The sequence below is a fragment of the Rosa chinensis genome, chromosome 3 (assembly GCF_002994745.2).
Source record: "Rosa chinensis cultivar Old Blush chromosome 3, RchiOBHm-V2, whole genome shotgun sequence".
Lineage (NCBI taxonomy): Eukaryota > Viridiplantae > Streptophyta > Magnoliopsida > Rosales > Rosaceae > Rosa > Rosa chinensis.
In genome coordinates, this window is record NC_037090.1 from 40,502,067 (window position 1) to 40,524,456 (window position 22,390).

General features: G+C 39.3%; 3 protein-coding genes across 4 annotated transcripts; 2 read left to right on the top strand and 1 right to left on the bottom strand.

Moving 5' to 3' along the window:
* Positions 1-4,203: 4,203 nt before the first annotated feature.
* On the top strand, positions 4,204-9,855 carry LOC112192397 (THO complex subunit 4D). Of its 2 annotated transcripts, XR_005808212.1 has the most exons (8): positions 4,204-4,392; positions 4,662-4,920; positions 5,206-5,349; positions 5,439-5,507; positions 6,572-6,759; positions 7,372-7,437; positions 8,553-8,663; positions 9,407-9,543. XR_005808212.1 is itself a non-coding variant. In XM_024332109.2 (7 exons), exons 2-7 carry the CDS (start codon positions 4,702-4,704, stop codon positions 9,579-9,581), a joined length of 861 nt encoding a protein of 286 aa, XP_024187877.1. In that variant the 5' UTR covers positions 4,213-4,392; positions 4,662-4,701; the 3' UTR covers positions 9,582-9,855. The 2 variants fall into 2 exon arrangements, 1 of the variants encoding a protein (XP_024187877.1); XM_024332109.2 differs by lacking the exon at positions 8,553-8,663 and having other exon boundaries at positions 4,213-4,392; positions 9,407-9,855.
* Positions 9,856-13,484: 3,629 nt separating this feature from the next.
* On the top strand, positions 13,485-15,893 carry LOC112192398 (protein OPI10 homolog). Its single transcript, XM_024332111.2, has 2 exons — positions 13,485-13,680; positions 13,773-15,893. The coding sequence occupies exons 1-2, from the start codon at positions 13,578-13,580 to the stop codon at positions 14,231-14,233; spliced, it is 564 nt and encodes a 187-aa protein (XP_024187879.1). The 5' UTR covers positions 13,485-13,577; the 3' UTR covers positions 14,234-15,893.
* Positions 15,894-19,768: 3,875 nt separating this feature from the next.
* LOC112192399 (probable calcium-binding protein CML23) lies at positions 19,769-20,748 on the bottom strand. The gene has a single exon (XM_024332112.2). It carries the CDS (start codon positions 20,617-20,619, stop codon positions 20,182-20,184), a length of 438 nt encoding a protein of 145 aa, XP_024187880.1. The 5' UTR covers positions 20,620-20,748; the 3' UTR covers positions 19,769-20,181.
* Between the last annotated feature and the right edge of the window lie 1,642 nt (positions 20,749-22,390).

The window sequence follows — 22,390 nt, forward strand, 5'->3', positions numbered from 1 at the left end:
CATGTAGTGTTTTGATGTATTCAAGAAGGTGGAGTCAATATTCTTATTCTTAATGCAATCAATACCATTCCTACATATGCTAAATTTCTCAATGACTTGTGCACTCACAAGCGGTATAAGAATAAATTGAAGAATGATGATAAAGTGTGCTTGAATGAGAGAATTAATGCAGTACTTCAAAGGAAGTTACCTCCCAAGCTCAAGGATCCGGGATCTTTTACTATTCCTTCCAAGATTGGTGAGAGGCCATTTAAGAAGGCACTTACGGATTTGGGGGCTAGTATTAATTTGATGCCTTAAGGAGTTTACAAGGAACTTGGGTTAAGCAATATCAAGCCTATCCAAATTTCTCTCCAACTAGCTTATAGAAGTGTGGTGTATCCAAGAGGGAGTTGTGGAGGATGTCTTAGTGTAAGTCGATGAATTGGTCATACCGGTCGATTTCGTTATTCTTGACATGGAAGAAGTCTACCAAGATGATCTCCCTATCATCTTTGGTAGAGCTTTTATGGCCACGACGGGGACATAAATTGATGTGAAGTTGGGCTTGCTTACCATGACGGTGTAAGATACAACAATCGGCTTTAAGATATTCGATGAATTGAGGAAGCCCATGAGACTCCAAAAAGTCTATTCTATTGAAGTAGAGGACAAGATTGATGACTTGGTGGAACACACTTGTGATGCCTTCGAAGTGGCATTAACACACTTTGGGATGAATTTTTATGAAGAAAGTACTATAGAGGCGGTGGAGCAACTTGATTCTTATCTTCCTATGGGTAAATCGACACTTGAGGATGGTTAGTACACAAGGCATGAGGCTAATAAGGTGCATGACTCTAACACTTCTCTCTCCATTGATTCCACTCCTCCAATTACAAGTTCTACTTCTATTGAGTTGAAGTTCCTTCCTTCACATTTGAAGTATGTCTATATTGATGATGTACGTACTTTGCCTCTCATAATCTCTTCAAGTCTATCACACGAGCAAAAGTCCATGCTTCTTGATGTCCTTACGAGGCATAAGGGTGCTTTTGGGTGGAAGATTAGTGACATAAAAAGGTTGAATCCTACCATTTGTATGCATCATATCTACATGGAAGATGAAACTAGACCTAGAAGGGAGCTACAAAGAAGACTCAATCCAAATATGGAAGAGGTTGTCAAGAAAGAAATCCTTAAGCTCTTAGATTGTGGTGCCATTTACCCAATCTCAGACTCAAAGTGGGTACCTCCTATTCAAGTTATTCCTAAGAAAGATGGTATGACCGTGGTTGAGAATGAAAGGGGTGAATTGGTTCCGCAAAGAGTGGCCGATACATGGAGGGTATGTGTTGATTATAGAAAGTTGAATGCCGCCACTCGCAAAGATCATTTCCCATTACCTTTCATGGACCAAATGCTTGAGAGACTTGCAGGACATTCATATTATTGCTTCTTGGACAGTTATAGTGGTTACAATCAAGTCCCAATTGCTCTCGATGACCAAGAGAATACCACATTTACATGTACATATGGCACTTATGCATATCGGCGGATGCCATTTGGCCTTTGTAATGTACCCGCAATTTTCCAACGATGTATGATGACAATTTTTTCCGACATGGTAGAAAAGTTTTTGGAAGTATTCATGGATGACTTCTCCGTGTTTGGTGATAGTTTTGAAGAGTGCCTTGACGATCTTTCTCGTGTCTTGATGAGGTGTGAAGAGAGTAACATTGTGCTTAATTGGGAAAAGTGCCATCTAATGGTGCAAAAGGGGATTGTTCGTGGCCACATGATCTCATCCGAGGGCATTGAAGTTGACAAGGCCAAGATTGAAGTAATTGAGAAGTTAACGTCTCCTACTAATGTCAAGGGTGTAAAAACCTTTCTAGGGCATGCAGGGTTTTACCGAAGATTCATAAAAGACTTCTTTAAGATTGCCAAACCCCTTTGCGACTTACTAGCTAAAGATGCTCCTTGATGATACTTGTCATCTGGCCTTTGAGAAGCTGAAAGAGCTACTTACTAATGCTCCTATTATTTGCTCACCAGATTGGTCGCTTCCTTTTGAAATCATGTGTGATGCGAGCGACTATGCATTGGGGGCCGTGTTGGGCCAACGGAAGGAGAAGCTCTTACATGCCATCTATTATGCAAGCAAAACCATGAATGATGCTCAAGTGAATTATACAACTATTGAAAAGGAGTTGTTAGCGGTGGTGTTTGCATTAGAGAAGTTTTAGAGCTATTTGTTGGGGTCAAAGGTTATCGTTCACATGGACCATAGTGCTCTCAAGTACTTGTTGTCTAAGAGTGATGTCAAGCCAAGACTTTTAAGGTGGATCTTACTCCTTCAAGAATTTGACTTAGAGATTGTTGACAAACTGGGGAAGGTTAATTTAGTGGTCGATTACCTATCTCGGCTTACTTGTGAGAGTGAAGATAATAAGGTGCGTTTGCATGACTCTTTCCCCGATGAGCGATTGTTCTCTTTGCTAGAACAGTCACTTCCTTGGTTCGCACACATAGTCAACTACTTGGCAAGTGGGGAAATGATTTTTCCGAAGTCCTTTAATTTCCATGTTAGAAGAAGATTGATGAAGGAGGCCCAACACTACTTTTGGGAGGATCCATATTTGTTTAAACAATGCAAAGATCAACTTGTTAGAAGGTGCATACTGAAGGAAGAAATACTAAGTGTCTTATCATTTTGCCATGATCATGCATGTGGTGGTCATCATGGAGGAAAAAGGACGGCTCAAAAAGTTCTTGCTTGTGGGTTTTGGTGGCCTAGTCTCTTTAAGGATGCTCACTCTTTTGTGTCTTCTTGTGACCGGTGTTAAAGAGTATGCAACATTTCTTCAAGAGATCAAATGCCCTTGAATACTATCTTTGAGGTGGAGCTTTTTGATGTTTGGGGGATCAATTTTATAGGGCCATTCCCAAGCTCATATGGTTATCTATACATCCTTGTGGCGGTTGACTACGTGAGTAAATGGGTGGAAGCCGTAGCTACCGAGACAAATGACCATAATGTTGTGCTCAAGTTTCTCAAGGAGCACAATTTCACAAGGTTTGGCACCGCAAGGAGCATTATTAGTGATTGAGGCTCACACTTCATCAATAAACTCTTTGTGGCCTTACTAAAGAAATATGGGTTAAACACAAAGTATCCACCCCATATCATCCCCAAACAAGCGGCCAAGTTGAGATCTCCAGCCGAGAGATAAAAAACGTCTTGGAGAAAGTAGTGTCTACCACAAGAAAAGATTGGGCAATGAAGCTTGATGATGCTTTATGGGCTTATAGGACCGCCTTCAAGACACCCATTGGTATGTCTCCTTACTGCCTTGTCTATGGAAAAGCATGTCATCTACCAGTTGAGTTGGAGCATAGGGCTTGACCTATGTAAGCATGTTATGGAAGGTTATGAAACAGATGGTTGTAGTTGTGAGTTATGTGCTTATCTTGTTAGGTTGAGGTGACTTAAGAATGTGTGTCTGCTTTGTGGTTTTGAGTTTACTCATACGAGCTTTCATAAGCTTACCGGGTTTGTTGTATGGCAATCTGGTGCACTATTCAATGTTGTATGGGTTAATCCTGCATGTCAGAACAATCGTGGCTGAAGCTGAGATCGCGTGCTTACAGCTACACGGTAGGAAGCAAATTTTGTGACTTTATTGTTGAAAAGACTTTTGTTGTAGTAGCTCTGAGGAGCATTTACTTATTATTTTGTTGTAGCAATTTAATTTGTAAATGTGTGTAATATTTGACTTTGCGGACTGAGTTTGTATTGATATAGTGGGTTCAGGGCATTAGTTTTACTTGGTTTAAAAGGAAAAAAATTTCTAAGTATTCTGTATTGATGGTTGAACCATCACGCATATATAATTATGGAGTTATATATCGATTTTTATTTTTGTTTAAAAATCAGGGCGTGACAAAAACAACAGCAGCAAATCGGAGACGGATCAACCAACATGTAGAGAAAAAGATAGCGGGAATGAGAGAGAGCGAGAGAACCGTCCTAAAGCCAGAGCTCGAAAAACCGGCGAGAATGTCCTTTAAATAAGGCAAAAAAGAAAGAAAAAAAAATAGTGGCATAATCGTCCTTTCATAAGGGGAGAAAAAACAGTCAGATCACACGAGAGAGTAAGGGCAAGACCGTCTCCAATTTTCACGTAGCCCCACGCAAACACCAATCGAAATAAACAGGAAAATTGACTACGGGTGTAAAAATCGGTCGGTGTCCCAACCGCGTATGCAAGCAGCTTCTGATCCTTAATAACCAAGTAGCCCCTGAAAAGAAAGCCCACGCGTATCCAGAAAACCCTAAAACCCCGTATCCCCTCTCTGGTCTCCCTTCGCTTATCTCTCTCGCAACTCTTCGGATCTAATCGTCTCCTGGTATGTAAATCTTTATATCTCTAATTCTTTATTACCTTGCGTTGTCTAGGGTTTCTGATTCAATTTCGCTTCAGATTTGTGGTTTTCTCTTTGTTTTGTGTGTGAAAAGATCTCGTTTGATGTAGGTTTTCTTAGATCTGATTGCTTCTTGTTCGATTTTCCTTACGCTCGGCTGTTCTGAATTTTAGTATTGGAAAGTTGAAATATGATTTGAAATATGTAATTCTTGGCGAAAGTTGTGATTGATGAGTTGGAGATTTGGATTGCAGATCTAGAGCGCTCCAGCATCCGACTTGTAATCTGATTTCGATGACTACTACTTTGGATATGTCCCTTGATGATATGATTAAGAGCAAAAGGGGTAATCGTGATAGAAACAGAGAACGTGGCAGGGCTCCTCGCGGTGGTCGTGGCCGTGGCGGCCGTGGGTCCCGTGGGTCTTTTATGGGTGGAAGAATGACAGGGGCAGTTCGGAGAGGTCCTCCCCCCGCAATAAATACTCGACCATCTGCCCACACCATTGCCAAGGCAAGCTAAAAACTGTAGATGTTTTATGATATGCTTGAGAATATGATTTTAAAACGGTTTAGAGAGGATCTGTAGCGACTGTTGTTCATGGAGATACTCATTTTGGCTCATCCTCCAAACCACTACCGTCGCCCCACCCCCCTTGTCTTCAAGATTTGTCTGTTCTTGTTGGTTATTTGGGTTAATTTTCTGGGGACTTTGAGGAATGGCGAATTATCTTGTTATTCATTCATAACCTGACATTTCTTTATCCCATCTGGATCTTTTTCTGCATGCTTTCATCAGTCCTTCCGCAGAACCAAGCGTTTTCCGTGGCAGCCAGATTTGTTTGAAGAAAGCCTTAGAGCTGCAGGGATTTCAGGGATTGAAATCGGCACAAAATTATATGTGTCGAACTTGCACTATGGAGTGACAAATGAGGATATAAGGGTACAACTTGAGCCATATACTTTCAACTTAAGCGCTTTCAATAACAAATTTCATGTATCGATCTGTTGAAACATCGAGTTGCAACTCAGGAACTCTTCTCTGAGATCGGAGAGCTGAAGCGATATGCAGTTCATTTTGATAAAAATGGACGACCAAGTGTGAGCTTTTTTGAACTCTTCCTTTCATTCTCTGTCTTGTTCTTCTTTGTTTGTTGTTGTTCCTTTTTTCTTTTTTCTTCTTTTTCTGCCTTGTTGGGATTTATTTTGCGATACCAGGATTAATTATAATTTCAACTTTCTTGATTGGAGCAACAAACAACAATATGCAAATATCTACTGCCTCAGCCCAGAGCCCAGACAATTGTTATTGAGTGGGAGATTTCCGTTGTTAGAATCAGAGACTAATTTCTTCAGAACATTTTAGCTGTTCGGATCCATTAGTATAAAGTTTCTCATAATGTGGGAGTTTTTGATGATGAAGGACTCAGATGTTGACTTTTAGCATCCGTTTAGTCTTGTCAAATTTCTGATATTGGTATTAGATTAGGCACTTGGCTTTTTTAGCATATGTTGACTTTATTGATTATACCGTGGTAGCAAGCATTTAGTCTTGTGAGGTTCGTGTATATATAAAAACTACGAAGCAATTGTCTTTGTTACAGACCACACACAGTTACTTGCTCACTGAAGCTAGTTAGTGTGGTCCCCATGATTTACCAAACAATGATTAGTACCATCCTCCAGAATATTGCAGTGTACTTGGTTCAACTATGTTAAGTTACATGTCCAAAAGAATTTTGAAAGTATAAAAGCACCTACAAGTTAAATACCTTCCCACCTTTTTAAGAGGCATTTGTCTTCATGTTTGTGTCATCATTTTGTTTTGTGCAAGTACAAGTTTTTGGCTGGTAGGTTCTAAGAAAAGCCACCCGAAAGTGGTATTGTGCTATATGTTTTGTTAGATAGTCTGTTATCATCAGCATATGCATCACTGTAGATCTTGATGTGTATTTTGACATGGGTTATTACTTTTTATTATGCATCTTCCATAGTCCCATACATCCATTCAGGATTCTTTGTAGTTTTGGATATGTTGTGGTTCTCTATCTGCCATAGGATTCTATGATGCTGTGTTATTCATTTATATCTGCCGTTGGATATAATTTACTACTATCTGATATTGAAGTTTCAAGCAGAGAATAATCTGTTTTGTTTTGTCACAGGGCTCAGCTGAAGTGGTTTATACCAGAAGAAGTGATGCATTTGCAGCATTGAAACGCTATAATAATGTCCTATTGGATGGGAAGCCTATGAAGATCGAGATTGTTGGTGCCAATGAGGGAATGCCAATTTCTGCACGTGTCAATGTGACAGGAGTACAAGGAAGAAAGAAGAGGACAGTTGTAATGACGTATGATCTACACCCTCTGTTTCTACTCTTTTTTATTGTTATCATTTGTTGCATAAAGCTGATGGATCATCATATTCTGCTTAAAAAGAACATGGATAGTTGATGATGGCCTCGGTTAATTGTTTCATTAGTCACATATGGCTTAATGTATACCTATTCTTTTAGTTTGCAAATCATTGATCCGGATAAAAAATTGTACAATTCAAGTAGGTAGGTCACCAGTAGAATTCCCTAACTGTAATTTTGCTTTTTCGTATTTACTTAACAATTTTACTGGAACATTGGAGAAATCTCTAGGCTGGGTAGAAAGTATAATTATAATTGTGGATCTTCTCACATTTGCATTATCTGATATCTTTTTAAATGTTAAGAACAAGCATTCTGATCATTGTTTTGTTAGATCCTAAAGTTATCCAACTCACAAGTGATGCTTACACTGGAAATATTTTGGTTGTCTCTGGTCATGTAGTTATTGCCCTATCAGCTCTATAAAAGCGAACAATTTTTATCTGCTACTCTGGTGAATTTGTATCTTGCAAAAAAAAAACAAAAGAAAAAAAAAAGAATCTTTCATTACTATCTGTACTTGACTCAAACTTGCTTTAAATACAGGCCCAGACCTGGTCATGCTGGTGGCTATGCTTTGCCTGCGGTTAATCGTGGTCCTGGCCCTTCTAGGTGAGTTCTTATCTGTTGATATTGTTAATATGACATTTTGTATTTGAACTTGAAAAAAAAAAAAAAACAATGTATGTTATTTTCAATATGCTTGCTTGATTTACATGTTTGAAAGATTTTCATGAATAACCCATCTCCGGTGTTAGGTCAATGTCTCTTAGTCTATTTTCAGATGATCCATGAGCCAAAAATAAATGGCTAACAATTAATAAGTAAATATGTTAAGATATGCACCCATGAACCAATAAGGTAATTAATTATGAGTAGATTGCATTCTACGGTAAGACTGTTGAGATATGAACACTTAGTCTATTACTGTAACAAGGGCACTTGCCATGTTTATAGTTTGGTAATAATCTAGCCTTATGTAGAGCCTGCAAGTACTTTAAATGTTCATCCAATGTCATTGAACATGGTAAGTGCCTTGTGAAAATGAAATTTAACATACTGACGGGTAAGGATAACTCGTAATTTGCCTAATAGATGTTAAACTTTATTGAATAATATCTATAAAATTGAAATAGCACTTCAATACTTAAATTTAAAAGCTCTCATTTGCACTCATGTGGTATAGTGGTCTTGACAGATATTACCAAGCTCTGATGTGGGCTTCTGATTTTCTTGTTTTTGTTTGCATGGCTCAATATGTGCATGTTTTCTGGGTTCTGGGTGTGTTATTTTTAAGCTTATATCTGTTCTTGTTCAGTTTGACTTGTGAGAGGGCATTTTGAAATTGTGGGTAACTGCTGGTTACCTACTTCAGTCACCAGGCATTAAGTAGTCTGGAAGAGACTGATACAAAAAAATATTGAATTGAGTTAGGATGGAAATAAAAGGTTGAAATCGGATGGAAGAGGATAGTTTAGTGAATTCCTCAGAATAAGAACTAATGAGCTAGACTCTTGAAATTTCCACCTCTCCCTTCTATAGCAGCTTATGGTCCTACTTACCCACCATTTCCAAACAGAAAATTAGTATAGTTTGTGCTCCCTCCCCACCACTCCTATCCAGTTGTCACCAACTTTCCAGGCCATGGTACTCTAATCTTGATGGGCTTAGTGAGGAACTCACAAGTTAGGTCATGCGTACATAAGCATAACAATTCTTAACTACAGATGCAGGATACTGAGATATGTATGGAGTAAGATATGGATGGGGAAGTAAAGTACAAACCCTAGTCTTTGTTTTGTCGAACTTTTAAAGAAAAGGGAAAGGAACCTGTCCAGGTGAGTTCTTTGTTCAAGCTTTTGTGCAATCTGAAAATGTACACAATAAAGAATGTGTTGTACAAAAACCTAAATCACCACCTCTGTTTTTTATTCAGGGACAGTTTTAGAAAATACTGTTTTATAGATGTAGTCTGACCTTTAGCATAATAGAATCACAATCAGACCCTCAAGTCAAATGCAGTATCTGGACATGTGTTGGGTCATAATACAGGCACACTCAGGCTGCTTAATGGCTGATGTCTTTTGTGCTTGTTTTATGGTTGAGAGTCTATGTATGGTCACATAATTTAGTTCTCCATTAGTCCTCTACAGTCCGCTTAACGGCTGATGTCTTTTGTGCTTGTTTCATGGTTGATATAGTCTCTGTATGGTCACATAATTTGGTTCTCCATTAGTGAGAACTTAAATGTAATAAGATGTTATTGGTCCTAGTTATGTCAAACTCTGTGTTTGAATTCATGGGGTAAAGTAAAAAGAGAATTCATAGTAGCCAAAGATCATCTTTTATCTAGTGATCATAATTTTTTTTTTTTTGAGAAGATGCTTGGCATAGCCACTTAGTATATGCTTGATTTCAGTATTAGCTACTGCATTTGGAAGTGTGCTTATGTTTGTTGCTGCTGGGTTTTATAGTAGGAGCAGTCATGGAGGGATCAGGAATCAGTATATATGCATAAAAAGTTGTATTTCAGTAGTTGCTGCATTTCAATGTGTGCTTATATTTGTTACTGTGTTTATAGGAGCACTCGTGGAGGGATCAGGAATGGCCGTGGAATTCCACGTGGTCGTGGTCGTGGTCGTGGGCGTGGGCGTGGGCATGGACAAGGACCTGAGAGGAAGAAACCTGTTGACAAGTCAGTTGATGAACTTGACAAGGAACTTGATAGCTATCATGCAGAAGCCATGCAAACTTAGTTAAATGAAGCTGTGGAAGTTGCCAGTATTAATCAATAGTAGCTATGCTATCTGTACAAAAGTGGCCAATTGTAATTTTGGGAATACTAACTAATTCTGCTCGATTTCGCCATGCTTTGAATTCTAGGCAAGTAAATTTAGAGGAGTTGAAGGCTTTAAGCTGTTGGTTGATTTTGAAACTCTGGTTTTGTTCTGAAATCTATTTGCTTCATGAATAAACCCGGTTTGTGTTGTTTTCCTTTAAAGCCGTTTAGTCTACTTATTCATAGAGTCAGTCTACCTTTATATTAAATTTAGTTGACTTGATGTATTGGTATATAAATGTACCGTTGAATTTTTCAAGTTTGAATGTGCAACTTGTATTGTATTTGTGGAGTTTGCCATGATCAGTCTTTTGTGCGGATGTGACTGACGGACACCCAGCTTTTCCCTTTTAGCTGCGCCAAGTGACAGAGTTGTCTCAACTTGGGAGGTTAAGAGTAGAGAGGCCTATCGTTTCAAAAAAAAAAAAAAAAAAAGAATAGAGAGGCTTGGCAATGTACTCAAATTTATTATAGTAGCAGCGAGAAGAACAAAGCCTCAACAAATACAACTAATCTGCCAGCTTAAAGGGAAACCAATTTAGAAGCAGCAATGCTAGTTACAGTACCACTGATTTCCATTATTGCTAACAAACTTCCGGCCAATCTGGTTTCAATATGGTGATAATTTGGCTTTCAACATACCAACTTCCATACCTTCAACCTTTTGCAGAAGCAACACCATTATATAACATGTTCAAATTTTTTTTAAAAAAACATACATTCTTCAGTCTTGCCATCCTAACCGTACCTGGTCTTGCCAAAAAAGCAAGAAAAACTGAGACAAGTTTTAGAACGTACCATCGCAAAATGACTAAGAGCTGCTCTATCATGCTAAACTCACGAGCTTCAGATGATCAACACGTGGCAGATAGATGTAAAGCATTACAAGACTAACCAACAAGTACTTGCACAGAGGGAATTTTACCGAACTAGGAGCAGTAACAGGATTGAAAAGCTAATGGTGCCTTAACACACCTCCTCAGCTTGAAGAAGCTTCAAGCTGCAGCAAAGATAAGTAAGTTGTAACACCTCAGATTGAAGATTGGGCAGCTAGTAATGTTTGTTTCAACCAGGAGGAAAAAGAGGAAGTGATGGCCATAATTCCATAGGTTGACAAGCTTTCCTACAGTTACTCACATTTCTGACTTTTTTGAGCTCCATTGTCAGCTGTTCTATCAATTCTTGATGTTCCAATGTGTTTGGATCCTCAGAATCATAAGCTGCCAAATCTTGACAACTAATTTGCTACTTAGAAATCAACAATGCCATCAAAAGCTTCATCTTGAAATGTTGCCTCAACTGCTTTGCGAGCCTCTCTTCTGTCATCCCTTCTTTGCAGAGAGCATCAAAAAGCGCTGTCAAAGTTATCATATCAGGTAGTATGCCCAAACCAACCATTTCATAAAACAACCTTGTGGCTTCACCTCATTGAAAACAACCTTGTGGCTTCACCGCATTGTGATGTATTGCACATGCCACAACAATGGGGTGAAGCCACAAGGTTGTTTGATGAAATGGTTGGAATGGTTGGAATTGATGATTGCTCTTAAGGTAACCTGTATCATTTTTGAAAGTTCTAAATGATGCTTGCCGGTGCCGGTCGACAGCAGAGAGGATGAGGAGGGTTTGGCCAATCTCTCTAGAGACCTGCTTGAGGTAGTGATTAGTTACGGAAAAAAAAAAAATATATATATATATATTTATATACCTAGATTATTTCCCTTTGCACTGGATAAAATTTAGCCAATTTATCACTTGCCCATAAAAACTGTTTTCTTTTACTCTGAGGCGATTGATGGCTTTGGTTGGTCTTGCTGGTGTGAGTTTGGGGGAAAAGTCTTTTAGACAGAGACCCCCCTCCTCGATTGTCAATATCCATCCATCTATCCAGTAAGTCTATCTCTCTCATGGCCTCCTTGTGTTAAATATGAGCCCCCAACAACATCAATGTGAAAATATGATCTCCAAACCCAGTGGCGAACGAGAAATACATTATACACGGGGGCAAATATTTTTTATTTTTAAAAAAAACGAATACAAAATAAAAATACGATTTTTTATTTTATTTTTGTATAGCGATAATATTTCTAATTCAAAACACAAAAGCATTTACAATCAATCCATTACATTTGCAATATAGGAAGCACAAAAAGTTCAGTACTTTCACAGCAAAACAGAAACAATACTGTTAAGTAAATGTCTATAAACTGATGTCTGTAAAGTGAGAGGATGATGAACTAACCAACTTGCAAGATAGGAACCAATAGTTATTTGAATTCAGGAAGAATCATATTATAGACTATTTTCTTTGCATAAGAGTATTTCTAACAGATTTATTATTTATTATTTTATTCTATTTTATTTTAGAGAAAAAAAAGCGTTTTTTTACTTCAAAAGCTTCCCTATACTTATCTCTAATTTAGAGAAAGTGAAGATAGAGAAAAAAAATATATTGAATTTATTATTCCAAGAGCAACAAAATGATTAGTGCCTTAGTAGAATTGGAAAATAAAATAAAATAAAATAATAGAGATCCCATTTACTTATTAGGTATTTTTAGTTTTAATATTTCTTCTCATATCTGCTATCCCAAACCCTAGCCGCCATAGGCTAAACTATTAGCTTCTTCACTGTGCTGTTGCGCGCGCTGATCCTCGCCATCACAGTCGTTTTGCAATTAATTTAACATCCATACTCAAAGAAAATGATGAAAATTCTTTTTTCTAAATTACCCATAGGCAACATCTTCCACTTCAACAAAAGGCCTTCATGGTTTAGCAAGATCAACCTCTATACATACTCTAGCAAATTTACTCTTAGATTGTGCAAGAGCTTGTTGATCCATCTTTAGCACATTACTAATAGTTCTTCCAATCTCAGCTGCAATATAAGTTTTGAAGCATTCGATAGGGATTTGCAAAAATGTTCAAGTTCCGAACTCAATTTAGTAACCATTTCGAATCCATTTGCGTTGGATTTATGAAGTAGATGCATCACCTCCACCTCCCAGTGAAAGGGCAGAGAACGTGAAGACCAGTGTCAGATTGTCGGGGCGGAAATAATGAAGGTCAATCCGTCAATCGTAGGGAGAAGCAAAGTCAATGAGGGCCAACATATTATTTTTTGGAAAAAGAGAGAAGAGTGTGAGGCGCATTCTCTTAAAGCTCGAAGAATTTTTTTTAGAACAATTTTTTTGCATGTATGGTTCTATTTTCTAGCAGTAATGGTGGGCGGACTTCAAAAATTCTTTGAATGAGTTTTCGACCTTGTTTTGAGTTTTGACATGTAATTAATACATGAAGTATTTTTGGATGTCTAGTTTACTATTAATTTTCAAGGTCTTTGGGTAAGGTTTGTTTTGTAAGTGCAAGTTAGTAAGTTATATGACCCACATCGTGAGTGTCACAGTGGCTCTAGAGGGATCTAGAAAGTTCAAGTTCATTTGTTCTTTTTCTTTGATCACATCAACAACTCATTAATTACAATGTTTTCGGTGAGTCAAACTCACGACTTCTCACTTACAAAGATGAGAGTTATACCATTAGATCAAATGATTCAGTTTGATTTGTTTTGATTGCACTCCATTTATTAAGCATTCTACTATATTGTTGTATCGATAGGCTTGTTATCAAAATCGACTCGACATATGATCGAAATACGCTAGTGTATTTAAAAATATTTACCGTTCGATTTTGATCTGACGGTGGTTGTCACATTGTTGCTAGAAGTCCTCGACTAGTCTAGATAGACGACCCAAAAAGGAAGATGACAATTCTAGACTATACCGGAGGCTTCTCACATCTCCTTTACATTTGCTCTCCTGTCCTCCCTCACCGTTACACTCACACTCTCTCTTCTGCTAAACAAAACCCTAAAACCCTAAACTCTACTCCACAGAAAGAAGAAGAAGAAGATGTTTGGGGTTGTTTTCCCCAACCGTAGCTTCCCAATGGACATCTCCTCCTTCTCCCAAATCGACACTTTCCATTGGGTCCTCGACATGAACACCTTCGTAGGTAATTAATCAATCAATCAATCTTCTCTGCTTTTCAATTTTGGTTTGCATCAATCACACTAAGCAAGCTCCTCCTCTCGATTCCGATCACAGGTGAGGCGTACGATCAGGTTCGTGAAATGTGCATATTCCTTTTAAACGGCTTCCAGCTGCCGGCGGACAAAGCCCTAGCCGTTTACATCCAGTCTCCCGGCTCCGCCTTCCTCTTCTGCGGCGCCGTCACCGTCGCTCGCCCCTCGGCGGTGCTCGCCCTCCCCTGGCCGGAGCCCGGTGGCCAGCTCCAGCTCACCGCCGACGCCGCCCCACTCTCCGCCAAGATCGGGGTCTCGGTCGAGGACCTGGCCACGCTGCCGTCTCTGGATGTCACCGCCGAGAAGCGAATCGAGCGTTTGGCGATGAAGGTTGGGGAGAATCTCTTCAATTTTATGCAGTCGTTCTGTGGCGTCGATGGCTCCAAGCTGGTGGTGCCCATGGATATATTGGATCGGTGGTTCAAGAAGTTCCAGGAGAGGGCTAAGCGAGACCCCGAGTACTTGAAGGGCTTCGTTTTGTAATTCTGTAAGTCTTGCTTGTTCACTTTTTTCTTTTAACTCTATCGACCTTTCTGTAAACTCTGAATCCTTTCCACTCAATCTTCTGTAGAATTTTCACTTGTTAGGACTTTGCTTCTTTCAATCTGACAGTGAGAAACCCCCAAATTTGGGGATCCGTGTGTGAATTGTTTAATCTTCTATGAATGACATCTATCTTGTTACATTGATTCAAAACCATTTATTTTCATAATAAACAATGAAGATTCGGAAAAAAAACCACGGGATATAACAGCATGATGCAGAGAAAGAGGCAATGGAATATGAGAAACAGGCCAATTCGGAATCTCATTCCTCCACTTCATATGAGCATTAGAAAAGCTAATGGCAGATTTAGCTACCTGATGTGCTAACATTAACGTCTCTCGGAATATATATATACCAGAAGATGCACGGAATTGCTTTAGTAATCCATTAATCTCCTTGATTAACCTTTACCTTTGTAAGTTGAGGTGAGTAACAAATCTAGGACATTAGGATGCTGATGAGCGTTAGTTGGCATTCTCTGATGATATGCATGGTTTCTCGACTTTGGTTCAATTGGTGAAGATTTGCTAGCCTGCTGCGCTATTGCTTCTTACTTATAAGACCAATACATGTTCTTCAAGTACAATTTTTAATCCCTCATATTCTGTTTTTAAAATTTTAAAGTAGCTCCTTTTTAGGAAAGAACAAACATGCAAAAACGTGATAGAGATAGGTGGCTATACCCTATCAAATGCGTGGATAAGAAGACTCTAACTATCTTAAATGTCTCTTATGGATGCAAAATTTTGACAATCCTTCTCTTTTTCTTCTTGGCCCCTCTTGTGTCAAAATTGTGCCCCAATCTGAAGGTGTTGACTTGTATTAGAGCTTGGGGAAGGATTAGTACTTGTGATATGATTTGGGGCAGGATTATATATGACTGTAGGGATCATTCTTTCCATGATTGGAATGCTGTAGTGTTTTTGTCTGTTCTTTTTGCTGCCGTTTTAGGTATCTCATACATTTACAGTTTGCTAGTTTTCAGAGGGACTTCTTGTACCTTGTACTATTGTTTCTGTTCTTATTTAATGTTACTTTCCTATATAAAAAAAAGAAGCGAAACTTGTTTGTTTTGGGTGGTGTTGTTCAATCTGCCCTAGCTGTCTCTTGATATATATCTGCAATTCTTACAGTCTCATGCTAGTAGATTCGTATCTTTTCGTAGTTAACTCATTCTTTATTTTCCTTTTTGTTAGCAAGTAGTGGCGGACTTGATGAGAACCGGAATTAAATTAAACTTACAGATTGTTTAGATCTTGCATCCTATGTTCTAGTACCTGGAGATGAGCAGTTTTTGATATGCCTGAATAAAAAACACACGTCTGAGAGGTTCTCTATTAAGTTAAGTTTGATATTCTCATGATCTAACTGTATTGAGTGGATTGAAATGAGGGATTTGGATCTGCCTATAGTTTAGATGGTTTAACTGAACGTTAGATGTATCTTCTATTAACAATTCTCTCCAGTAGAGAACAGTTGTCAAATCATTCATTTTTTTCCTTCAAACATCTAATTGAACTTTGGATTTTCTTACTCTGTAATTCCTTTTGATGGAAAAAAAAAAAAAAAAAAACCATTGTAAACTGCACATCAATTTCTAATGTTATAAATAGCGTTCATCACTTCGCATGTGTTTGCACTGTCACTGCCCCTCCTGGTATGGTAGTTGAAGTTCTTCTTGATGATATCTTGGGTATTTGAAGTTGTTCTTGAAGTTTATAGAAGCCACAATGGCTATGTAGTTTTCTTGTTCTTTTTGTCGGGCTCTTGTCTCATCGTACGGGAAAAAAGACACACACACACGAAAATGTTCTGAAGTGGACGTTTGCACTGTCGGTAAAGTGCGGACGTCGACGCTTCAGCTCTGCTCAGGCTGCAATGGCGCTGCGCCTGTTGTAGGACAGAGGCCAGGGGTCGGACAGACCAGTCGGCGCTGCACCTATTTCAGCTCTGCTCAGGCTGCGACGGCGCTGCGCCTGTTGCAGGACAGAGGCCAGGGGTTGGACAGACCAGTCTGCAGTTGGGTGGAGTTGCCGGCGACGAGGTTGCAGCGCTGCCCAGAACCTTACAGTTGCAGGTGGGGTTGCTACCCAGAATCCTTCAACCTCGATCTCCTCCGACATCGATTGCTGCCCAGAAGCAGTCTGGGATGCCCGTCTGGCAAGCTCCGCTCCGCCGCCGCAAATGCTGCAGAAGCATTGACGTTCACACTTCTCTAAAGTGCGGACGTCTATTCCAGAATCCAGTTGTGTGTGTGTGTGTGTGTGTGTGTATATATATTCTATTGTTGTAAATTCTTTTGTCAAAATGAAAGCTTATACATTTTGGGTGCCGTGGTCTGAAGATAACTCCTAGTAACTTGACTGTGATATATACTTGGAGAACCTATGCAGTTTTGTTTTGTCTAATATGAACTATTTGTTGTCTCAGAAAGATGTCAGGATCAGTATTTGTTTAGGGAAAATGTTTATTTATCTAAATTTGAGCTACACTAATCCCACCTACCCAAACATCTTATAAGATTGCCCACTTATCCAACAAATTACACATTTTTTGCCCTAATACCCCATTAAGTATTTTTTTTTATTGTTTTTTGTTTATTTTTGGGATAATTTTGCCCTCCCTCATTTTGTCACTTAGAGAGAGAAATCATCTAAAACTTCATCGATTGCGGGACTCCGGTCGCTGGCCGCAAGACACTCGTCATCGGTCGCCGGAGATCTCATAAATCAGTGGGGAATATTATTGCCTCCCAATAAGACTCATAAAAAGTTTACTGCCCCCCCAATGAAATGTTTATTACCCCCTAAAAATTTATTGGCCCCCAATAAAATATTTATTACCCCTTAATAAAAAGTTTATTGCCCTCCAATAAATTTTTTATTGAGGCTCAATAAAACTTTTATTAGGGGGCAATAATCATGTAAAATTATAGTGATTAGTGTCCATTCCAGCAAACATTGAACTACCCCACTCAAAACATTAGATGTAATTATTTGCTTATACTTTTATACCAACTGAAATCATAATTGCCAAGTCAATTTTAAAAAAGTTTGTTGGGCAAGTCAAAAATTACCAAACCAAGCATATAACAAGTATTTATATATTAGAGAAACATAGCACCAATGATCTTCTACTACATATTTTAATGACTCAATGGCCCACTGGGTTTTCTTCTTTGTGAATCTCCAACTCCACCGTATTCATCCATCCAAAATTTGCAGAGCCCAGTAATACACTAATATGTAACATGTATCATCATCATCGTGCTCTACAGCTAGCTTCAACTTAGCACACTCGTAGCTAATAACCTTCTTCTTCTTCTTTAACATCTAACTCACACACTTTCTCCTTTTACCAACTCCAACTGGCACTACTTGCCGGACCTGAAGTATCTCGCCAAAACCCGACCTCCACTCCACCGTAGTTATCCACGGTGACGATGATTCCAACTCTGAATTCCACTGAGACCAGAAACAGTAGCAACGCGACAATTTCAAGAGCTCCACGAACTAAGAACCCGACTCGTACGCCACATTTGTCTATGACGATGACTCCTCCCTCCCTTCGCTCCTCAAAAGCCTCCAAAGGACTTGGGCGGCGGCGCCTCTTTGGACTACTTCGACGACAAGGATGACAACGACGGCGATTTCGGTTTCGTGATCGTCAAGTGCGACCGCAATCGAACCACGAGGAGGTAACGTGACTAGGGAAGCCGAGCCGTGGACTGCGGCGGAGGAGGAGAGTTGTCGCTGATTGGGACGATGAGGAGGACCAGCGTCGGTGACGAGTATGCAGGCCTTCGGCGACGGGTTCGGGAAACAGAGGAGAGAGAGAGAGAGAGAGAGAGAGAGAGAGAGACCATCGTTAGCGTAAAAGATAGGAGAAGGGAGAGAGTGGAATGCTTTTAATTTTATAATAAAAGTTTTGTCTAAAATAGTGTTTTTACTTTTATATGGGGTCATATTGGACTAAGTGGGTTCATATTTGCCTAAATTTGGTCATTTGGTCAAGGACCCATTTGTTTATTTATTTGTACATTGAAGCGACCGAAGCCTGACATGGCCTAATCCTAACTCAATCGCCTAGTCTCCCTCTGTTTGCCCTTGGAGTTTTTGGGGATGAGTAATTTGTTATAACTAATCTGTTTCACTTTTATTGTTTTTATTTTGTTTCAATTTCATCAAGGGATGACTTGTGGGTGAGATTTTTTTGACACGAAGAAGAGACTTCATTTATTTCATAGCCAGAACGACATAAATTATACTTCTCTACATTGTGCCCTAAAAGTTAGGAAAGATTAATATCATTCATTTTCATGAAAATTATTTTATGCACCGACGGTGTAAGTGACCCAACCCTTATAAAATAATCTCAACCCTTGATATTTATTATCAACTTTATTTTTAATAAACAAAAAGTGTATTTAATGCAATCTAACCGTTCATTTATGTTGGTGCAAGTGCACGGCGGTGTTCTGAATAATCTCTCTCATTTTCAATGATGCTCACTTATTCAATAGCCCTACAAGAATATGTTTAGTGTTCTCACACAGTTTCATTGTCAGTGCTCTCAATTGGGGTAGTCAAGGATTATTCTTTAAAAAGTATATAACAATCTTGTTTTACTTGCTAAGTGATTCAGAAAATGTCATTAATTGTCTTGTAATGGGTGATTTACTTTTATTTTTATTTTTTTCATAGTGGGAAGTACATATCCCAAATAAACATTAACACTACCTAAAAGCAATAATATTTTATTCACTTCAATAGGTTATACTCTTTTTGTTTGGCTGAATATTCTTTATATCATGATCAGTAGAACATAATTTAGCTGAGAACAAACATATTCTTAAATAGATACGAACAAAATATACCAAAGTTTAAACTGAGCTTTATATGGAGTTGATGTCCAGTTCATATTTTTTGTTTTTTTTTTTTGTTAGGGCCCAATTCTTTTAGAGAGCAAAATTGAGTCATTGGTGAAACTTGCTGATGGAGAGTACGTAGATTCGGAAGGATTGAATGTGAACTTAACAACACCTGGATTTGGAAAGGCGTTAGATTATGATGATGTTTGATCAAACATGGTGCGGTAAAATTCTATCGTTTGTTAGAGCAAGTTCACCTGTTGGGTCACTAAGTCAACCACTATTTACTATTTTTTAGTACTAATTTCCACTCTCTAGGTCACGGACACAGTTTTTATGGTGACCTGAGTCACCATGTCACTTTGCAGGTCATGATGGTGACTCAGAAAGTGACTCCAGGTGACCAAGGGCACGAAATACACTGTGCCCGTGACCCACATGGTAAAATTAACACTAAAAAGTAATGAATAATGAGTGACATGGTGACCAAACCGGTTGTATGATTCTATGCTTGAAAAACAAAGCGAGTTTGAACCTAAATCCATCAGATTGAGGCAAAGCCAAGTTAATGCAACTCCAATTTAGAACACCAAGCATAGCAATTATCAAAACACTCCAATTTTTTTTTTTCTTCAATATATCATTATATAAAGTATAAACACAACTGTGATTAGACATGTAAAGCCAGTCAAAGACAGTCAAAGACTTTTGCTCAAAGTCCAATTCCGTGTTGATGTCAGCAACGGAACCACTTGGTCCGCATCAACACTATTTAGTCTATGCCGTACCAGAAGCAGTGCCCCCACCAAACAAGAAAAAGTAGCCAATAGAAATTGTCCAAAGTAGCCAACCATAAGCATAGAAAAATAACAATGATAAAGAAACAAGTAGGTTAATCGGAAACAATTTATACACCTAATCCAGATTAACTAGCAGTACGTCATGAAATTTCAAACCAAACTTGTTCTAATCTCAACTATCTAATTGACTTGCTTAACGGAGCCTTACGATTCAGTTAGGGTTTCTTCATCATCTTCTTGAATTCCTCGAAGTTGACGTGGCGATCGCCGTCGGCGTCGACGGAGCGGATCATCTTCTCGCAGTCCTTGAGCGAGCACTTCTGGCCCAATCGCTTGAGAACCTCGTGCAGTTCCTTCGCGGAGATGCGGCCGTTCTTGTCGAGGTCGTAGAGGTCAAACGCGTCGCGGAGATCCTTGGTGGATCCGCCGTTCAGAACCTCTGCGAACTCGTCGAGGTCAATGCGGCCGTCGCCGTCCTTGTCGAACTCGGCCATTATGGTCTTGACCTCCTCCGACGTCGTTTCGGAGCCGAGCTCAAGGAAGATCGCCCGGAGCTCGTCGCAGCAGATCCTGCCGTCGCCGTTCTTGTCGAACTTGTCGAAGATCTTCTTCAGCTCCTCCCGCGAAGATCCAGCGCCGCCTTTCAACGACATCTTAGGGTTAGGGTTAGGGTTTCGCTTTCTTCTTCTTCTTCTTCTTTCTTCAGAAGAGAGGAGAGGAGAGGAGAAGAGAAGAGGAGAAGGAGAGATCGAGGAGAACTGAAATTCTAACTCGCTCTGTGAAACCCGGTGGGGAACGGCTGTGAGCCTTATTTTATAGGGGATATCCGTGGGCCCCGCTTCACTCGTCTTGGACGCGTTAACCCAAGTTTTCGTCAGCCGTAGTCGATCGACACGTGGCGAAGCTTAGCTTCAATTGGCTGCAGTCCACAGCTGATGGTGTGGCTGACGCGTGGTGAAGAATGGCCTTGGAAGGAAGTTGAGAATGCGAATCTGGAAGGTTAGAAAAAACAGTTGGTTGCGTGCAAATTGCGACAGTGATGGATTGATTGATACTTTACTCTCTCTCAAGTCTCACCTATTCCCGCGTGGATTCTGGAATAAAATTAAATCTGGTTACAAGTTTCTGTTCGGGAAAGCGCGTACCCAACAGAAGTGTAATATTCTTCACATGCCCACGTTCGTGTAAATTAATGTGTCTCTCCTCCATCTCTATTGGGTCATATGAACATTTTCTTGTACACAAAAAACTAATCATGATGATATCATTGGAGATTCTTTAGTAGTTTGGTCCTCCAACAAAGGCTCTGTGTCGTATTTGCTGCAAGAAGAAATTATCAGAAAACTTATGTTGAAAAAGATGTATCGTGATTTTTGGACTAAATACTGTGTAGTCTTTAAATTTTTACTTAAAAAACACTTCAGTTCATATTCTTCTAATTTAACATGTTTAGTCCATGTACTCCAAAATTTCAAACCAATAGGTCCTTGCCGTTATTCTTCGTCCAAAAATTCCATTAAAGTCCTGACGAGGCAGTCTTCATTTTTTTAATTAATTAATATTTTTTTTTGGAGAGGTTTTTTTTCACTCTGTTTTTTTTCCCTCTTTTTTCTTTTTCTGTTTCTCTCTTCATCTATTCGATTCATATTTTACCTTCCTCAATTGAATTGAATTGCATTACCAAAAGAATCACTTCCCTTAATTGACTATGATTTCATCTTTCTCAAATGACCCAAATTCTTCTCAATTCCTTCATCCTTACCCAAATCACTACCACTTTTTTGCAATTCAATCCTTGGTTTCCTACTTCCAACTGGGCCTCTCTCAGCTTTATCAGAAGCAACATCATTTTGCTTCTCTCAGCTTCATCACGAGAACCCTAAACCAAAACCACAACCATTTTCTCAAAATCCTCTCTTCCACCACCACCATGCCCCCAAAATCAAAACCCAAAAAGCGCAAAACCCCAAAACCAGTAATTGAAACATCAACACCATTACCCCAAACTCAAATCCCCAAACACCATTGCTCCAAATGAAAGAGTTTCAGAAACAGAGAATCAAAAACCCATATCGATCTTCTTCATCATATCTCCAATCGCCTCTTCGACACGATCGTTATGCAACGAAACCACAAGAAATCAATACAAAAATGGAGTGGAGTGATATGAATGTAAGAAAGAGAAGCAAAGAGAGTGTAGTAGATCTGACGTACTTCGATTCTTCTTCCTCGTTCGATGTACGGATGATCCAAGGCCACCAGGAGATTGATAATGAAGAGAGGATTTGAACGACACCAATGCGCAGCCGTATCATCGTCGAACGGAGAAGTTACTGTCGGGTCGCCATCATTGTTTTCTGGGTTGAAGAACTAGGTCGCGCGTCCTGGAACGATCAGATTGTTTCATTCGATCTCCACCATTTT

What these genes read in the sequence shown, in the direction of transcription:
- LOC112192397 (XM_024332109.2), top strand. Translation starts at nt 4,702, where the DNA reads ATGACTACTACTTTGGATATGTCCCTTGATGATATGATTAAGAGCAAA. An exon ending in CTGCCCACACCATTGCCAAG is followed by an intron (nt 4,921 to 5,205) that starts GCAAGCTAAAAA and finishes TGCTTTCATCAG; the next exon opens with TCCTTCCGCAGAACCAAGCG. An exon ending in ATAAAAATGGACGACCAAGT is followed by an intron (nt 5,508 to 6,571) that starts GTGAGCTTTTTT and finishes GTTTTGTCACAG; the next exon opens with GGCTCAGCTGAAGTGGTTTA.
- LOC112192399 (XM_024332112.2), bottom strand. Translation starts at nt 20,619, where the DNA reads ATGTCGTTGAAAGGCGGCGCTGGATCTTCGCGGGAGGAGCTGAAGAAG.
- LOC112192398 (XM_024332111.2), top strand. Translation starts at nt 13,578, where the DNA reads ATGTTTGGGGTTGTTTTCCCCAACCGTAGCTTCCCAATGGACATCTCC. An exon ending in CGACATGAACACCTTCGTAG is followed by an intron (nt 13,681 to 13,772) that starts GTAATTAATCAA and finishes TTCCGATCACAG; the next exon opens with GTGAGGCGTACGATCAGGTT.